The 19,711-nt window shown below is 38.4% G+C and overlaps 1 protein-coding gene across 2 annotated transcripts in view; it reads right to left on the reverse strand.

Moving 5' to 3' along the window:
* LOC149174412 (nicotinamide adenine dinucleotide transporter 1, chloroplastic-like) overlaps window positions 1-19,711 on the reverse strand; it is a 237,082-nt gene that overhangs the window by 161,917 nt on the left and 55,454 nt on the right. For both annotated transcript variants that reach the window (XM_089419330.1, XM_089419332.1), the window contains exon 3: window positions 8,321-8,427. In XM_089419330.1, the coding sequence (XP_089275456.1) occupies window positions 8,321-8,427 (107 nt within the window). The remainder of the gene's footprint in view (window positions 1-8,320; window positions 8,428-19,711) is intronic.

The following is a 19,711-nucleotide window of genomic DNA, read 5'->3' on the forward strand; positions in this document are numbered from 1 at the left end:
AAATAGCTTTGAACCAATTGATCTATACAAAAAATTTGAGAGAGAGAGAGAGAGGGGGGGGGCCTTGGTTTGCGTGCTTGCCTTGAGAAAGCTCTTTTTCCCTACAAAACACAAAACACAAAACCCAACACGAATATGCAAAGAAAAACGAACCTTGCGGCTCGAAGTTAGCTTTAGCCAAAAAACTATAAATTTTAAAAAAAAAATCTCAAAGTTAGCTTTAGTCGAAAAACTAAATATTTTTCTCAATGTTTCTGATTTTCCGAGATCACACTAAGGTGCAGGGAAAAGAGCATACACATGAGAAAAATCCTTCCTTTCTGTTTCTGATTTGCCCAGATCGCACAGAGTCGCAGGGCAAAGAGCATACGCAGAAATGAAAGGTATAGATCCGGTTAAAAAAAAAAAGGCTAAATAAACTGAGACCGAAATAAGCAGAGAGAAAATAACAGTAAACTGCAAAAGAAACACTGTATACCTCCCGATCTGAAAAATGACGCAGCTAGGGCTACCGGAAACCTTTTCGCGTGAAACGAAAGGGGTTCCTCACTGGAACAGATGCTCCGAACGCAACAGAGCAGTCCTCTCGGCCCGAAAGCAGTCAGAAACAGCAGATCTAGGAAACGACAGCCGCATGCAGTTCTACCGGCTTCAGATTTGGATCACCAACGGACGCGGCCCTCAAATAGCTCTGATACCATGTAGGAATTTACAGGGTAAGTTCCACAGAAAGAATACCAAAAGGACACCGCTCACAACCAGATCTCAAATCAATACACCAGTATTTTTGACGTGGTTAAAACCCTCAGAGTGCAAGGAGGGAAACAGTCCACGGTCTATCCCAACGTGGGTACTACAGGCAATTTATTAATCAAAGAATGAAAATTTACATAAGCTTCTCTCATGCACGGATTACCCGAACAATGACCCTCCATGCGCTTTAAATAGAACTCATGGACCAATCGGGTGTCAAGCCACGGATCAAGTGTTGGTAATACCGAGGTGAGAGTGAACCGTCGGATCACTACATATCGTGACCGTCGGATTGTAAGTTACAAAATGTACAACGGTAAAGAAACACACTTTACCTAACTCTATACTAGACCAAGTTGAACTTAACTATATCTATGCTAAATCATTAGATCTAGCTTTTGAGAGCCATAGATCATCAGATCTGGGAGCAGAGTCGGACTCACACTCGCCAGATCTGATAGATCTGCCACTTTTGTACATAGATCTGTAATTAATTTTGGTTTTCTAACTTTGGTTTCAGGGTCTTTTGGGTCATTGTGTATATCGTTTGGGTGTCTTCTGTTGTATTGCAGTTGCAGATCTGAAGTTGAAAGTTGAACAAATTCCAGATCTAGGCCCTGGAGGGTAAGATCTGGATCTCTAGAGGTCCATCAGCATTATTTTTTCAGGGAATTAATTTAGTTTTTAGATCTGGAATTTCAGTGAGGGTCAAATCTAAAGCAGAGTTTTAAATTTTTAAAATCTGGAATTTTTAAGGGTTTCAAGAAATCTGAAGCAGAGCGGTCTAAAAAAATTATTAACATTTCTGGATAATATTTTTAGGTTCTGGTGAAATTTTTTTAGATTGATTGGCTAGATAAAAATTTCGAAATTTTTTTTACGGCCCGCAGCCTTTTGTTGTTGCCTGGGTTCCCCCTTCCCCTATTTTTTGCTACCTGAGCTTCTTTCCTCCTCATTCTCCCACGCAATTTTCAACCTGTGTTCAAATCCGAATTACGCTTCCCCCATCCGTTATCCTCCCTGTCTGCGTGATCTCCTTCCATCTTTCATCGTTGCCCACCCGCATCCAAAATCAGTTGTCTGGCTTTTCCTCTACAGCTCCCTCTTTCAACACATTCATAACCCTCCTCGCTGCTTTCAATCTCTCACACATTTCTTTAAAACCATCATTATTGTTCCTCCTTACGCAGCTCCTTCCTCATTATCCAAATCTCCCTGCGTTAATCCCTTGTTGCCAGAACTCCATTCAGGCGTTGAAGTCCTCAGCGGCTCCTCATCGTTGTGCCTCCTCCTGAACCTACAAAACGAATCAGCTAATCATGTTGTCGTCCATCCTCTGTCGAGCTACAACTGCATTCTCCATCTCCCTGCTCCGTTTAGCTCCCTCATTCCACGCAGCTGCTCCTCAATCACTGTCCGCAGCCTCTCCATCTGCGTGCTTCCAATCTAAAACCTCCTTTTTGCCCTCGTCGTTCCCTGCGGATTTCCTCACGCTGCAATTATTACACCTTCTAGCCATCGATCTACCCTCGGCCTGCATTCCCGTGGCTTCCGCGAGCTGCTCTCCTTTCTCTCTGCTCGCAAACTTCTTCTGCCGCCATCGACCTCACCTGCACGCACAACAGCAAACTCGTTTTTTTTGTTATGGTGTTTGATTTACGTTTAGTTCTCTCTTTTATTTATTTCTAATTTCATTTAGTTTAGGGTTTAGGTAGATTGCGATTTTTAGTTAGGTTTTATACATAGGTTCTTTAATTTATGAATTCAGTTTTGTAAATTATTTACAATCATATAAATAAAAAATCTTAAAAAATCTAAAACATATAAAACACAAAAACAAAAACAAAACAAAAAACAAAAAAAATCGATTTTGGGTTTCTTTTCAATTTATTTGACTTGTATGTAGTTAGGTTAGCGTAGGTCATTTAATGAAAAAGTCTAAAAATTAAAAAATATATATAAAATTTCGAAAGTCTAAAAAAAAATCTAAAATATTTAAAATCCTAAACATTTAAAAAATCATAAAAAAACTTAAAACTTTGGTGACTAAGGATTTTAAAATAAGATAAAAAGGGTTTGCGCTTTAACGTTAAAAAAATTTAAATGTGGCCTATGGCCCATTAAAATTTTTATTTTATGCCCTTTTCATTTTTTCATCGCATTAAAAGATTTTAAATTTTTCAGTTACCATTAAACACTATTCCCTAAGGAATAATAAAAATTTAAATTTAAAGTTCCTTAGTGTTATTAAATGCAATTCTCACAATTATTCTATAGTCCGGTGCGATAAATCATATTGGCTTTTGGAAAAGTAGCTTGTTTTGTTAATGGTTAATTCAAATATCGAAGGCACTGGTCTAAAATTGTTTCTATCTTGTGGTCGTGTCTTGTTTACCTTGGCGTTTAATCTATTAATCTGATTTAATCATTTAAATTCACCAAGTTATCCATCATTAAAATCTCCTAGAGTCTGTTTCTCACAGGTTATCCTCATCTATTCACCTAGGGACTAACCCCCTTGACTTTCCTAGGAGAGAGTCTAAACGGAGTGAGTAAGGATTAAGAGTGATAGCCCTTACTCTAAGCGTTGTCGCGCTGCCTAGACACTCTGTGCGACAAGAAGTTGTAGCTACATACTCTGTCTCTACACAAGATATTGAAACAATGGGTTGTTTCTTCGACGCCCATGAGATGTTAAGAAGGTGAATGTCTCTCCCTTTTGCATATTTGGTTGTGTGGCATTTGCACATGTTCTAGAAAAGCTATGAAAATGCTTGACAACAAAAGTGAAAAATGCATCTTTGTAGGCTATAGTGAACAGTCAAAACCTCTAGACTCTACAATCCGCTCACCGAGAGATTTTTTTTTAGTAGAGATGTTAAGTTTTCTTAAAACAAATCTTGGTGTGAGCGAATTGATGAACCTTTAGGTCAACATGTTCATCCACCAACGCTGCCAAGATTGTAGGTACAAGAAAAGCCACAACAATTTGAAAATGGTACTTCTTCCGGCAGTGAACCGTCATCTTCAACAAATAATCAAAAAACTAGAAGCATCAGGGATATATATGAGCAAGAACATAATTTTGAGCAGCAAAATATTTTTGCCTTTCTTTCCTGTCAACCAACCCACTTTGAAGAGGCAGTAAAAGAGGAACATTGGGTTGATGCAATGAATCAAGAAATCACAGCCATAGAGAAGAATGAAACTTGGGAACTAGTTGATATCCCAAAAAACAAAACCAACATTTATGTCATGTGGGTCTACAAGACCAAATTGAAAGAAAAAGGAAAAATTGAGATACACAATGCAAGGTTGGTTGCCAAAGGGTTCTCTCAACAGCGTGGCATAGACTACGGCAAAACCTTTGCTCCAGTAGCAAGGTTAGATACAGCCAACTATTATGGACACTATAGCTCAAAATAAATGGCAAGTTTTTCAATTGGATGTCAAATCTGCTTTTTTAAATGGCATATTGGAAGAAGAGGTTTATGTGGATCAACCACTTGGTTTTGAAGTTCCAAGACAAGAACATAAAGTGTATAAGTTGAATTAAGCCTTATATGGCTAAAAACAAACTCTCCAAGCTTACTACAAGCGAAGACTCTTACCTCATTTAGGGCCAACTTCCACCTTAGGACAACTCATATGATGGAGATGATTATTGCATTGGATTCCTTTGTTCGAGAGGTCCAATTTTGATATAAAGATCATCTCATTCTAACAAGAAAAAATGGAATTTTGAATTTATTCTCTCATGGACAATTTGTCAAGGTCAGCCTCAGTCAAATGTAGGCTCATGAAGCCCAATGGATGTGTCTCCTCACCCTCAACGAAGTGTATAAATAGGAGTGACCTCTCTCTCATTTGGACATCATCTCAACTCATCACATCATCTTCTCTCTCCTCTCTTGATTGGTTCGTACAGCTTGGAGGCTTCTCTACTTCGCATGTGTGGAAGAGGACGAATTTCTGTACTGTTTTTGGAGGCCGAAAATTTCAGGGATTAGGGCAGCGTTGACCAGCTTTGGCTTGCACTGTTTGACCATGTGTTGACTTCATTTTTGTGGGCATAATTTTGCTTTCTGAAAGCCGCGTTGATTGGCAAAGTTTTCAAGGTGTTTGGGGACAGTTTGAACAAGTTGACTTCAGCATTGACTTTCTGATTTGACCACAGAAATTACAGCAGGGTTTGATTGGGTTGACCGAGCTATTTTTGGGTTGACTTTGACTCCCTTGGTAGGCCGAATTCTTCTGTTGTTGACCGAGCTGTTTGGAGGGCATTTTGGTGCAGCTTTGACCACCGTTGACTTTCTGGTTAGGGCTGCATTGACTGCTGATTTGGCACAACTGTTTTGGGCATGTAATTATGATATTTGAACTCTCTCTCTCTACTGAAACTATTGAAGAATAATAAGAAGATTTGATCAAAGAGTTCCCCACATTGGGGTTTGTCCTTGGCATCCACCACAACTTGTGTCCTCTTGTCTTGGTTTGTCTTCTGCACATGTTTTTATGTTCTATCTGCGTTGACTATCAATGCATTTAAGTTAATGTGATTGCTATTGAATATAATTGGAGATTGTCATTGGACTCATAAGGAACATTGAAGTAAATTGTGTTAAAGCACAAAACATACCATTGTTATCTAAAATTAATAGGATTCCGCAAAAGCAACCATGAGCGAACTCTTTATACAAAAACAGATAGTATAGGTAAAATTCTCATTGTCTACCTTTATGTTGATCATCTGCTTTATACAAGTAATCTAATGTTAGAAGAATATAAAGTTGCCATGCAAACAAAATTTGACATGATTGATCTTGGCCTCGTGAAGTATTTCTTGGGAATTGAAATTAAGTAATCCACAACTGGTATTTTTGTCTGTCAACAAAAGTATGCCATTGACATCCTGCACAAGTTTAGAATGATCAGTTGCAAACCAGCTAACACTCCAATTGCTCTAGGCACCAAGCTGAGCAAACAAGATGAAGGACCATCAGTTGATTCTACTTTGTATAAAATTCTAGTTGGTAGTCTCTTGTATCTCACTACAACTAGACCGGACATCATGTTTGCAACTAGTTTTGTTTCCAGATTTATGGAATCACCTAAGAATTCCCACTGGAAAGTTGCAAAAAGAATTTTAAGATATGTTGCAGGGACACTAAACTATGGCTTATTGTACAAGAATTCTAAAGATTGCTCACTCTCAGGCTACACAGATAGTGACTATTCAGGCAGCTTCGATGATCAGAAAAGCACATCAGAATACGCTCTCACTTGGGAACAAATTTGATCTCATGGGCATCGAAAAAACAGCCCATTGTTTCAATATCTTCCGCAGAGGCAGAATATGTAGCTGCAACTTATGCAACTTGTCAAGCAGTATGTCTAAGAAGGCTATTGAATGATCTTTCAAATGTTCAAAAGGAGCCAACTCCTACTTTTTGTGATAACAGCTATGCCATTACCTTATAAATAATGTGTTTCACAAAAGCAGCAAACATATTTACACGCATTTTCACTTCATTTGAGAGATTGTCAATAATGGAGATATATTTCTTGATTTATGTGGATCATGAGATCAGCTTGCAGACATTTTTACAAAACCATTGGGAAAAACTGTATTTGAATTTCAAAGAGAGCACTTGGGCATTGTAAGTGCCAATAATTGTAACAGTTGAGATTAGGAGGGGGTGTTGAGAGCATTAATCTCCCTATGTCAACCTTGTCTGCTAGCTATCATAGTTAGTTTTACTTCGGTTCAGTTGGTTGAGTTCTAGTTCAGTTATTTATTGTTGCATGTTCCTTTGTCTCCTGAGTCCTATGTAACCTATTTAGCTGTTACTGAACATTTTGAAGAGCGGTTGGCTCCACTTCCATTTTCAAGTTCATTCTTGTCTAGGTTTCTGTTTCTCAACCTTATCATATTGTTGAGAGCATTAATCTCCTTGTCTCATCTTTGTCTGCTAGCTGTCATGGTTAGTTTTAGTTCAATTCAGTTGGTTGAGTTCTAGTTGAGTTCCAGTTCAGCTATTTAGCTGTTACTGAATATTTTGAAGAGTAGTTCGCTCCACTTCTATTTTCAAGTTCATTCTTGTCTATGTTTCTGCTTCTCAATCCTTATCATGATTTCAGATTTCAGGGATCTAAAGATGTCATTATTTTCACACTCTACAAACGTTCTGGTAATTACCACTTCTACGTTTGTCTTGAAAAAAGATCTAGAATATTGGTTCTTATCATCTCTTTTTATCAGCAAAGTCTCGTCATTTCCCACTTTCATATTTAGATCTTTATTAAACTTTGAATATGTGAGCCTGAACATTTGTGCAATAATATTTGCCAGCGTTGGTCTGTTCATTTCCTAATTCTCTCACTAGAGTAGTATTCATGAGTGCATTATGCCCTCTTCACTTCTGGGAAACTGTTTTGCATTTCATGTCATGCTTCTATGTCTCAATGCTTGCTTTTGTATGTCTTACTTCTATAGGGTTTGATATGTCAGCTTTCACACAATCCAACCTCACATTTTTGGACATGACAATCATTCAGCAAATATTTCGGGCATTTGTACAAGTCAATTTTATCTTTGCTCTCACTCCCACATTGACAAAATTCTTAGTCATCAAATGATCTCGAAAATTGAATCAATGCCCTGGGTTGTTGCATGACAACTTTGATAAATGTTTGTTTAGCACGCCTTCCTGCTTTTCTCACGGGTATCACATGCCCTAACATTCTACCTCTAATACGTTGCCTTATTGCATCCTCTTTGTTGCCTATGGTCGTTGTCCATTCTTACTCCTTTGATATGTCAGTTGCCAGTTCTTTCTTTGTCAATATACTGACCAGGTTCTGTCAGTTTGCTCTGCAATTCATTTTCTACTTTTGTGGGCTCTAAAAACCATAAACCTTTGAACAAATTGGTACTACATCAAAGCCCAAAAACCTTTAAATAAATCGTTGATACATTACAAATCTTAACTTCTATAAGATCTGCCTTGTAAAATGGCATTACCTCTTTTTTTTAATTTTCTCCTTGATCTTTTTGCTCACTCAATTCATTCTCTAGAGATATATCAACCTTCTCTCATGACCACATGAACTTTAATCACCAAAAAACAGATTGCTCAGACACAGGTACAGAGTCTTGTACTGATAGCATGTAGAAATTCAAGGTGCATATATTCATCAAGGCAATGATACAGAAAATAAAATATATATTTTATTAATGGTGTTGAAGTGACACATCTCACACCTTTACATCATGTCTCATAATAATTTATAATCACCCTAAGTGGTTATGGTGATTGAAGTACCTAAGCCTTGACCTTAATATCTATCTAGATATTATATTTGTCACATATCTAACATATAAACAGGCGTGAGTATCAAAGACTCCTAACAACACTTTGGTGAGTGTTACCAAACACTTTTCTCATGTATGTACATGCAATTACTTAAAAACCACATAATTGATACCATTGCCTTTGATCTATTTATTGCCCTGTAAAATAGAAACCAAAAGACATGGAATTAAACAAAAGTCCACTAAACTCACCGCCCAATTTGGGAGTAATGCTATAATTGTTGGTGAAAGTCCACGGTACAAACCCCGAAATCCTTCTTCATGGTATATTCTCTCTAGGCTACCAACAACAAGGCCTCCTGAATTCATCCACAGAAAAAAATAAGTTAAACTCAAGCCATCAAACATGAAAAAAAAGATAACTTCTTTAGAAGGAAAAAACTAAATTCAACTCCGTTCTTTACACATTAGTTTCCAAATTTGTAGTAATTATATTTACATGATTCCATGTAAATCCTTCCTCTATGATGCTTCATAGGTAGAGTCCATATCTGGAACTAACTGGTTAAGTGCGTGCATAATAGCATTATGTTGTTAGCATAACAAGACACACTCTAGCACATCCAGGTGTAGAACAATTGGAAGCCCATCAAATGTGTGCAGTTATCCCAGAGAATGTTTTCTAGTTCCCATGACCTCTGGTGTCTCAGTTTGATTAGTCGTGGCACTTGATTTAATTCCCTACTTCATTCCATTTATCATTGGTCATAGTTCTATAATTTTGTGTCTTCAAATTTGCCCCATGGTATACGAATTCTATGGTTCTACCTGATTAGGGTGGCCATTGAATTGAACCCCTTTGGTTTCCCAGGACCTGTTGCTAACAATTATGTTGATGTGGAGAGTACAATCAATATGAAGATGAGAGTTTGGAGTGAATAAAACACAGACAATTAAGAAATTATTTTATGTTTGCATTTAACTTTAAGAACAATAGAAAGAAATAACTACAGTCTACAACATAATTTATGGTACACTAGTATTATCAAGCAACCCCTTATTCAGCTCATAATCTATACAATATATACACGTGATCGGCAAGGATGGAAGTGACACAAAATATATAACTCAGGTAACATAATATATTCAATAGGCACTTCCACTCTTGATCACAACTCTCAATTAAGAGAAGCACCTCTTAAACACATAGAAGAACATGTATACAACAAAAGAGAAACAATCATTCACTTGGGTAATTAGGACTTAACTATAACTTCTTATTTAATAAGTGATAACAATGTCGCTATATAATAGCTGATCACATTACAGCAATAATAATAATTTCAAGATTCAATCAGCCATGTGTCTCATCTGTTGCAGGCATAAACCATAAGTCCTTCATGCAGTTGGCTATCATATAGGCAGAGGGAAACAAAAATATCAAAGATGGGCCTTCGGAGTAGGGAAAGCCTCGCACCAGAAACATAAATAATTAGTCTCTCATCCAACATAAGGGCTTTGGGGGCACCCCTGAAACAGATTTCTCTAAGGAAGATGGTTCGGAAGTATAATGCAGGTGTTCTCTTCATTTAGAAAACAGCGCTCAGTAAGGAGGATGTATATGAAGTGCTTTATTCTGTACTAATTTACTGAAAGGACGAGAGTTCATAGCAAGTAGTGTCAAACACAAATCAGGACGACTGGCAGTGAATTGGAGGAAATCATGTAAACTAAAAGCTCATTCCATGCTTGATTCAACTATCATTTGCACACTACTTGTGAAGATTTTGACAGAATTAAATTTTAGAACTTTTATGGGCCATATCATAATAAAAAGGATCATTGGCTAAAGATAATAACAACCATGCTCTTTCATCTCAATTTCAGGGTGGAGAAGATCAAAACCTTGTTCTACGGAGAAACAAAGCGAGACCTGATATGCTAGTAGGATTCTTCCAACATCTTCTAGTAGAATAAAATTTTAAAACTTTTATGGGCCATATCATAATAAAAAGGATCATTGGCTAAAGATAATAACAACCACGCTCTTCCATCTCAATTTCAGGGTGGAGAATATCAAAACCTTGTTCTATGGAGAAACAAAGGGAGACCTGATATGCTAGTAGGATTCTTCCAACATCTTCTTGTATTACAAAAATCAAGCACATAAAGAAACCAAGACAATTCAAAAAAGTTTTCCATATTGTATATGTAAATGATAAATCGAAAGATTCCTTATATAGAGCTACAATCAAATAGAGTCAATCCACTTTATGAATGTGAGATAAACCAATAAGGTGAAATAGGACAATACTGCCGCTCGATAGACCCGTCTTGTACAAGCTGTCTGATGAACTGGCAATGCACCTCAACATGTTTGGTACACTCATGGGAAACTGTATTCTTGGCAAGTTTCATCACCCCTTGTTTGTCAACAGGACTGTTGGCTCTATTTGTTGCATTTGCATATCTAAAAGCATCCTCCTGAGACAAACTGCCTTGCATGTTCCTTTCACTACTTGATATCCTGCATTTGTATCAGATTAAAGGGCTACTGCATGTTGCTTCATGCAAATCCATGTGACTGCACCCATGCCAAAGTTGAAAACATATACAAAAGTGGATTTTCTGTCATCAACAGAACCTGCCCAATATAAATTTGTATATCCACAATGCCTAGGGTCTTTGCTTCTGCTATACATAATGCCAAAGTCAAGTATCCCTTTCACATATCTCAGCACTCGTTTGGTCGCTGTCCAGTGCTCTACCTTTGGCGTTGTCATGAATCTAGAAATGCAGCTGAACAAAACTCAAATAAGGTCTAGTGGATGTAAGATATATCAAGCTACCCATTAGTTGCATGTATTCCAACTCATTAATTGTCGTAGAGTCTATCTTGGCTAAAAGTTTCAACTCTTACTCCTTTTGACGATTGAAATTGCACCTAAAAAAATTTTGATGACCTCATGCCCGAGGATATGTCAAAGGCTTCATGTACCATCAGAGTTCATATATCATCAGAGTTTTTTAACTCTAACTTCATCTTCTCATCTTCTTCTATGTTGTACTTAGATTCCGCCAGCCTTGCGGGGATGATATAAAGTAATGTTATTGTGATGAATTGGGTCATGTAACAAGCCTAGGTAACTAAGGACGTTGTCATCAAGTGAGTTTACCTTGAAAGGTTTTTTTTACTTGGTTAATTATTAGGTACTTTCACGGATTTAATAATTAATTGAGTTTCTCCTCCAGGCATAACCTTAAAGCCGGAATGCCACTTGATGGAGAGGCCTTGGGTGAATACTAGTGTCTAGAGTCATTGTATATTACCATACTAGATCACTAGTAAAATTTTGCGGAATTTTATTAGGTCTAGGGGCCAGTTTTTTTATTTTTAAAATTTCTCGCTAGACGGAAATTTTAAAAAAATTTGATTGTAAAATGTAATAAGTGATGTTTAGAGAAGTTGTATGGGGTATGTGTACTCAAAATTACACTTCTCACTTTTAAAATTTCCTGTTGAACAAAACTCAAATAAGGTCTAGTGGATGTAAGAGATATCAAGCTACCCACTAGTTGTATGTATACCAACTCATTAATTGTCGTAGAGTCTATCTTGGCTAAAAGTTTCAACTCTTACTCTTTTTTACCATTGAAGTTGCACCTAAAAACAATTTGAAGACCTCATGCCTGAGGATATGTCAAAGGCTTCATGTACCATCAAAGTTCATATATCATCAGAGTTTTTTAACTCTTCATCTTCTCATCTTCTTCTATGTTGTACTCAGATTCCACAAACCCTACAAGGATGATATAAAGTAATGCTATTGTGACGAATTGAGTCATGTAACAGGCCTAGGTAACTTAGGACGTTGTCATCAAGTGAGTTTACCCTGGAAGGTTTTTTTTACTTGGTTAATTATTAGGTACTTTCAAGCATTTAATAATTATTTGAGTTTTTTCCTCCAAGCATAACCCTAAAGCCAGAATGTAGTTTGATGGAGAGGCCTTGGGTGAATCCTAGTGTCTAGAGTCATTGTAGATTACCATACTAAATCACTGGTAAAATTTTGCGGAATTTTATTAGGTCTAGGGGCCAGTTTTTTATTTTTAAAATTTCCCGCTGCACAGAAATTTTAATAAATTTTGATTGTAAAATGTAACAAGTGATGTTTAGAGAAGTTGTATGGGGTATGTGTACTCAAAATTACACTTCTCACCCTCAACTTTCTACTAAGACACTTTGAGGAGTAAAAATTAAATTCTAGACCCTCAAAACCCACTTTTCCTAAGTCTATGGGAAAATGTGGCAATACAATAGCCTGAAAAAATTTTAAAACGGAGAAAGAAGAAAAAAACCAAATGCAAATTGAGGTGGAAATGACTTGGAACTTAAAATCTATGTCAAAGATGAGTCAAAGGCCATGTGTGAGGATGATTGGGCACATGAATTAAGGTACAGGGGACAAATCAAGTTTATGGGCCACATGGGATTCGATTTATCCATTTGTGAGGTCGAATTTCACCAAGGAGGCAAGAAATTTATGTGGTGAATTTTATTAAAGTCAAAAGTTAAGGAAATGTGAGTAGGAAGTAGACCCCACCTCACCCTCCACATCTAGCTCAACGCATAGTTAAAGGATATACGCTCAGCCTAAAGATAATACGCACATGAAGAAATCCACACAACAAGGGATCAACCTATTACATAAAATATTTGACAAAGACTTTAGTTGAGATAATTATGGGATGTCTCCATGATGCTCCACCAATATTACACTTGTACACAGGCCCTTTTCCTAAGCATCTACGCACAGCAACTCTTAGCTACACACACCACAGTCCTGGCATCTTCTATGCAGGGTAGAGTGGGCTCATATTGTAGTGGTGGCATCACACGGCAGTTTGGTTGAGCTTTGCATGGTGTTTGCTCTCCATTACACCCACCCTTCTCACACTTGGCACAGCAGGCAAGGAAAAACGAATTTGACACATAAGGGAAGAAGAAGACATTGTCTATTGAAAACATTGAGAGGGGAGGTGAATCAGTGTTTCTTTTCAATTGTTACTTTTACCAGTTAGATCACTTATATTTAGAACACAAATGAACAATAAGAATAAATGTTTTTATTAATTTCTTCTTTACAATAAATCAAGTACAGTATATGTAGGGCTCCAACCCTAGATGAAGACACCGATCTTCAATCTCCCAGGCTCCAACCTGTATTTTCCAAGAACCGACTAGGACTTCCAAGGCTCCAACCTTGTCAATTTTGAGGCACCAACCTCAAGGGCTCTAACCCTATATCTGGTTCAGGGTCTGACCTAATTTCTTGATGACTCTGATCCTCTAGGGCTCCAACCCTATCCTCCAAGGCACCAACCTTGTCTTTTCGAGGCTCCAACCCTTACTTTATTTGTCAAGATGTATTTGGTTATACTTCACAGCTCCCAATGTCTTCTTCAACAAGTCTTGTCAATATTCAACTATGCCTTCCCTTAGTCTCCTCGTCACATCATCAATGACAACCTTGTCTTCTTAGAAGGTATCACCACTACTTTTCATGTCACCCAAACAAAATCTCCAATGTTACCTCATTATGGCTTCAATGCATCATGATCTTCAATGATCTCCACAAATCTTCAATATGTTGCTTCACAAAGTTCTCCAACTTTGCCCTATTTTGTTCTCAAGAGACGACTTCAACAAGCTCTATTTGTTCAATCCCAATAAATCATGACTTTGACCATGACAACTATGACAACTTTGAGTAGCTTCGACCACGGTAGCTTCAACCACGGCAACTACGGTAGTTGCGACAGCTTTGACCACAGCAACTGCAACAGCTTCGACCACGGCAACTATGGCAACTTCGACCACGGTAGCTTCAACAACTGCAACTATGGCAGCTGCGACCACGGCAACTACGACAACTTCTCTGCTCCTAGGTCGAACCTGTGGGAGACTATTTAACCCAGGAATAACTCCACAAACTTGTCTTCCTTGCTTTTTTAAGATGTGGCTGCTTCTCTACCTCTTGTCTTGTCTCCACCAAAAATATGAGCTTGAATGGACGAATTTAGGTTTATATTTATAGTGATTTCGTTTATAACTGAAGGGACACATCTATTTGAAGTGAGGTTGACTTGTATGACTAAGTGTAGGTCGGCTCACTGCTAGGAATAATTTCATTAACTTAAAAATTCAATATCTCACAAAATATTGGGAGTTTCGAGGCAAATAAAGGCTCGTTAGAAAGGGGAAAAAAAACTCTTTAAGATGGTCTACGATCCATTTTGAAAGGATGCCTCCAAGTTGTCCAAAATAATTTTTCTTTGTGACTCTCCTTAAATTTGATGCATAAAAAGTTTGTGAGAACATGAGAAATGTTTGGGATAGCGTGGCTTCTTCATTGTTATCAATGCCATCATAAGATCATAGAATCATTATGTAGGAGTGCAACATCCATGTAGCATGACGCATCAACAATGTCATCATATACTAGTGCAGTGTAATTAGGAGAACTCCAAAATACTCTTCCAACCATGTTATCAAGACCTCATCAAGTGCCATCATCAATTGTGGTCATTTATCAAGAGTATGACATCATCAAATGCGGTCATCAAGGGCTTCTAAATACTTGGCACTTGGCACTTCTTAAGACTTCTTCATCAGTGACTTGACATATTAACTGATGACATTCTTATCAAACAAGAGTTATGACATCATCATCTGGAACCAGGCATCTATTGTCTTCAACCTTATCATCTCATTCTAGGGTTTCATGATATTCATTATGCATCTCAAGAATATTTTCCTTGACCAATGCCATATTGACATCAATGACAACATTGATTACCAATCTCCCCCTTTGTCATTAATGGCAATATTCTTGCCCTTCCAACATTCTCTCCCCCTTTGACATCAATGGCAAACAAGGTGCCCAAGTACTTCCCCTATCAAGTTGTTTCTTTTCTTCATCAATAGTAGTTCTTCATAGGTATGTTACTCCCCTTGTCATGGTACTCTTCCTTCTGGCAATGTGGTCCATGATAGATGTGTTTACATTTCTTCATGTGATGAACCAACTCCCCCTGCCTGCATAAACTCCTCTAGCTTCTTTAGACAATAAACATTTATGGCTTGTGATCAAGTAGAAGAAACCTTCAACAATAGTCCATCGGATGAGTAAGAAATCATGTTCTTCAATGGAGTTGCTCCCAAGAGATGAGTCACCAAGAGACAATCTTGTAATGACTCCTACCTCCAAGAATATGGAGCGGGTGAGTCACTACAAGAACTGGCGGGGCGAAAAGATGCCCACCTATTTCGGTTCAGATTACAAGGCTACTACTACGCGAGGTGGGCTATAGATACTTCATTCTGATTCGGGTTACACAGAGGATTCAGATTACTTAGTATCGGAACAAGACGGCTTAGCTAGAGCATTGGGATGGATTCGAATGAAAAGGCAATATAGAGACTGACTTTATAGTTCCAGCGGGGCTAGTTCTTTCTTATTGTTTCCCAGGGCCCTCGGAGCAGAGGAGAAAGAGAAAGAAGTGTCGAGTGCAGATTCTTTTGTTCATCGAGGCAAAAAAATAGCCTTTCTCAAGGCAAGGAGGAACAGCTCACACTCGCTATGAAGAACGATGAAAAGATTAATAAGTCTTTTTGTCAGTTGGAAAGTAACAACAATAAGACAACCATGTAGTCAATGAGGAATAACGCATATTGATTCTTGCAAGTTGTCAGAAAGTAGCTTAGGTTATGTTAAGTCATCATGGAGTTGGTTCTTTACATCAAGGCAAGGAAAGTGAGTCGAGTAAAGCAGGAAGGTTCAGTATGTCAAGTAGAGGGGAGATATTAGGAGTTTATAAGTTTAGTGCTTGCAAGGTGATATGATATTAGTAAGTGTTTGGTAGGAAGAACCAAGAAGGGAAACAAGTAGCCTATGTTCGGTGATTAGGAACCAAGAAATTTCTAGTTGTATATGTTGGGTTGACAAAGCAGGTGGTGCAGCTGAGAAGGTTGGGTTGACAAAGCAGGTGGTGCAGCTAAGAAGGTTGGGTTGACCAAGCAAGTATCAAGTTCCCTATGTTCGATTAGGCACCAATAAGAGAATTACCAAGTCAAGCTATCTATGCTATGTTCAGGAGAAAGGAGAGATTAGGACGGGTTGTTTATGTTAAGAAGTTGGAAAGGAGCAAGTTCAGGTTGTTCGATATGAAGCTTAATGCCTCGCTCGGTCTCTCGGTTCTAAGTCGGAACCCTCACTCGCCGGGTCGGCTTGACCAAGAACAGTTTTTTTAGGTCTATGTATGTTTTCTAAAAAGCAACAGGTGGATCCCTTGCGGGGTTGGCACATTCCACATCAACTCAACGAAGAAGAAACTAGGATTCATTATAGCAAGCAACTCCAAACCACCTATTCTTATTTCATTCATCAACATCTCAAATATGCATTGTTAATAACTGATTCTATTCACATTCCATTCCTAAAAACCTTGGATGTGGATAGGTCGTTGTAATAGTGATGGGCTCGAAGAACTGGTCAACCCTTAACATGTTCAGGACAGGAATAGGTTGGAGAAATGGGAAGAGCAGCTTTGGTTCTATCATAAACTCAACTATCTATCTTGCAAAAATCTGAGCTTTGGAGTAGCTTGACTTTTTATACGATGCATTCTTGCCACTCTAAACCAAGTGAAATTATCTTTACCCGCTTGGATTAGTATTTCTAGTAGAAGGAGATAGAAAGAAAACTCCCACTCCCTATATCACAAATCTTTTACCCGACCATTCACTCGTGAATTTCTCATCTTTCTCCCGACCATCATCAGGGGGATTTCACCACTTAGATTGGTTTTTCTTTTCGAAGGTTAAGACTCTAGGATATATAGGTTAAGCTTGGTATTCTCTTTTAGGAAGAATAATATATAGATAGTAGGAATAAAAGTTTGTAGTTTGAAGCTATTAGGAAGAGTAGGAAAGGTAACAAGAGAGATATAAATAGATCTTTTAAGTAAGAATAGAAATAAGAATTGGTTAGTTGGAGTTCTATTTTCTTTTGAGTATTAAGAATATAAGTAGTAGAAATCAGAGAGGTGCTAGAAGGTCGCTCGACCGTAAGGAACTTGAGTTGCTCGACCATAAGGGAGAGAGAGAGGTGGATAAAACAAAAGAATATAACTTACCACCTGCACTTAAGACTAATGAAGAAGGGAATCACCTTTGGATGGAAGAAACTATAAATCAACAACAATTTGAAAATGATGGAGGCTCATGACCAAAAGGAGGAGAAAGAAGGGGGTATTGAGGAAACCCATAAGGATCAAAGTTGGATGCATAATCAGCTAGCAAGGTAGCTCTTTGCTCTCATCAAGAGGGAACAAGTAAACACAAAATCTGAAAGCTCCATTCTTCTTCCTAACAAGAGCAACCAAGGTGGGAAAGACAGAAGCAACGCCCACATTGACAAGGGTAAAGGAACCTAAGGCAGGATGCCGATGATTCTCGTTCATTCTCGGACTTCAAACCCACCTCATTATCGAAGTTAATATCCACTTCCCTATGGGAATTATTTACTACTTTTACCGTAATTCTGGCTACCTTCCCTCTCGCTAATCATACCGGCCCTTCTATATGAATGAAGAGAACCAGCCTTCCTTCTATCCTTCCTTCTATACAAAGAAGAGAACCAGCCTTCCCTCAGGATCAAAGAACTCACTGGCAAGAGACAGAATGAATAGAGAATAAGCCTCCCTCTCACGCTCTTCCTCGACCACTCGTGAGACTTCCTTCCCAAGATCAAAGAATCTAAGCAATCAACTTGGCATTTCAAGAATGAATGAAAGAATAGTCTTTGTTTCCTACCTCATGAACAGCCGCAATCGAGAGTTGCCATCGAGAGTGATAGCGAGGGGTGAGAAACAAACCACTCGACCAAAGGAAGAGGAGACTTGCCTTACTTTATTCTTTCTCTTGCCAACTGTGTTCCCACCTTTCTTCCACTCTTATTCCTACTCTTATGCTCTATCAAGGGGCTTGCCTTGCTTATCGGGTTACTGGCTGGTCCGACCTAGCTTATCGAGTTATCGATTGGTCCTACCTTCCCATTGGGTGAAAGGCCAAGGAAAGGGGGTGCATCGATAGATGGGCCATCGAGTAACCCGAATAAGGTCAAGGAGAGAGTCTCGGGTTATCGGGTTTAAGGCCAAGGACCAGCACCTCACACGAAAGGAACTTATTTTTATGTCGGACCTCATATGGAGGATTCGATGAAGCTTCCTCTCCTTCTTTATGAGTCACTGTCTCCGTATCCGCTTTTGACTATGCGGAGACTTAGTCAAGGAAAGGAACTGGCTGCATCCATAGAGCAAGAGACAGAATGAATATGGACTTTCACAGCCCTGAGCAAGCAATCAATTTCACCCCATTTTTGCTATTTTCTTTTTCGCCGACTCACTCTTTTGTTATTTCAAAATATATGTAATCAGAGGGTTAGTTATTGCCTTCCTCTATATATTGCTCGCTGACTATCTCTTTGGCTTGCCTGACTCGATTATTTGACTGACTATATCTTTGGTGCTTAGTGGTCGGTGCTAGTGAGCGTTGTAATCTAGTCATCAACCTAGTCCATAAATGCGCTGGACCTAACACTTTAAAAGAATTGACTTACTGGACTTAACCCTTCTGGCCCTAACGCAGGGTGTCATTATGCATTGATGCTAATACATAAGCATTTCCCAGAGAAAGAAAAGCATTCTCCTGAAGTTTTTGGGTAACCCACCCTATCAATCTATGACCTCTTCTATCAATCTATAACCTCTTATATCAATCTGCCTACCTTTTGATAGCTTTAGTTTTAGCATTCACATTCGTGGGCATTAACAACCCTTTCAAAGAATTGACTTAACGTACCTACTTAGCCTGCCTAACCCAGATGAGCTTTTGCAGATGATCTTTTATGCATAAAATAGCCTAAAGATGAGCTAACCCAACGTAATCGCCCACTAATTGTCCTTCCCCATTGTTTCTACAAGCAAGCGCCTACATTAAGTCATAAGGCAAACATTAAGTAATAACATGAAGTCGACAAGCCCCTCTATAGTCACTCTCTATAGGCACATACTATAGGCACAAGTGAATAAATAGAAGTGTTCGAGGGTGAGAAGTGTGCGAGGCATTAGTGTGGATTAGTGTCCCAGGGTGAGAAGTGTCCGAAGCGCTTAAGCCCCTCAAAGAGTACCTGAAGAATATAAGTCAAAACCTTGTTTTTATCCCATGACCGCAACTATTCCTAATGTAGTAAAAGCTAATGATTCAGGTCAATATCGTAACTAAAATAGGGAAGAACTCATTGGTGTTGTTGTTGTAGATTCTATTGTATGGGCTTGTCATTCTTGACTGTGTAATGAATGCATGGATTGTCTATGTCTGATGGGTTATTGGCTACGGCTCATAAGGCTTTGAGGTTATAAAATGAAGCACTTATCTCCCCCATTTAGTCCTGTGGTGTCTTTCCATAATGTGGTAGGTTGTTTGAGTAATTGACCGTAATAAGTCCGTAAAAATCATCCCATCTTTTGTTGCCCCCTCGCTAAGCTGTTCCTGTCAACGCTTTTGTGTGTGTAGAGGGA

This window comes from Pinus tabuliformis, chromosome 4_1 (genome assembly GCF_031772625.1).
Source record: "Pinus tabuliformis cultivar Carrire ecotype Pingquan chromosome 4_1, CPIR1, whole genome shotgun sequence".
Lineage (NCBI taxonomy): Eukaryota > Viridiplantae > Streptophyta > Pinopsida > Pinales > Pinaceae > Pinus > Pinus tabuliformis.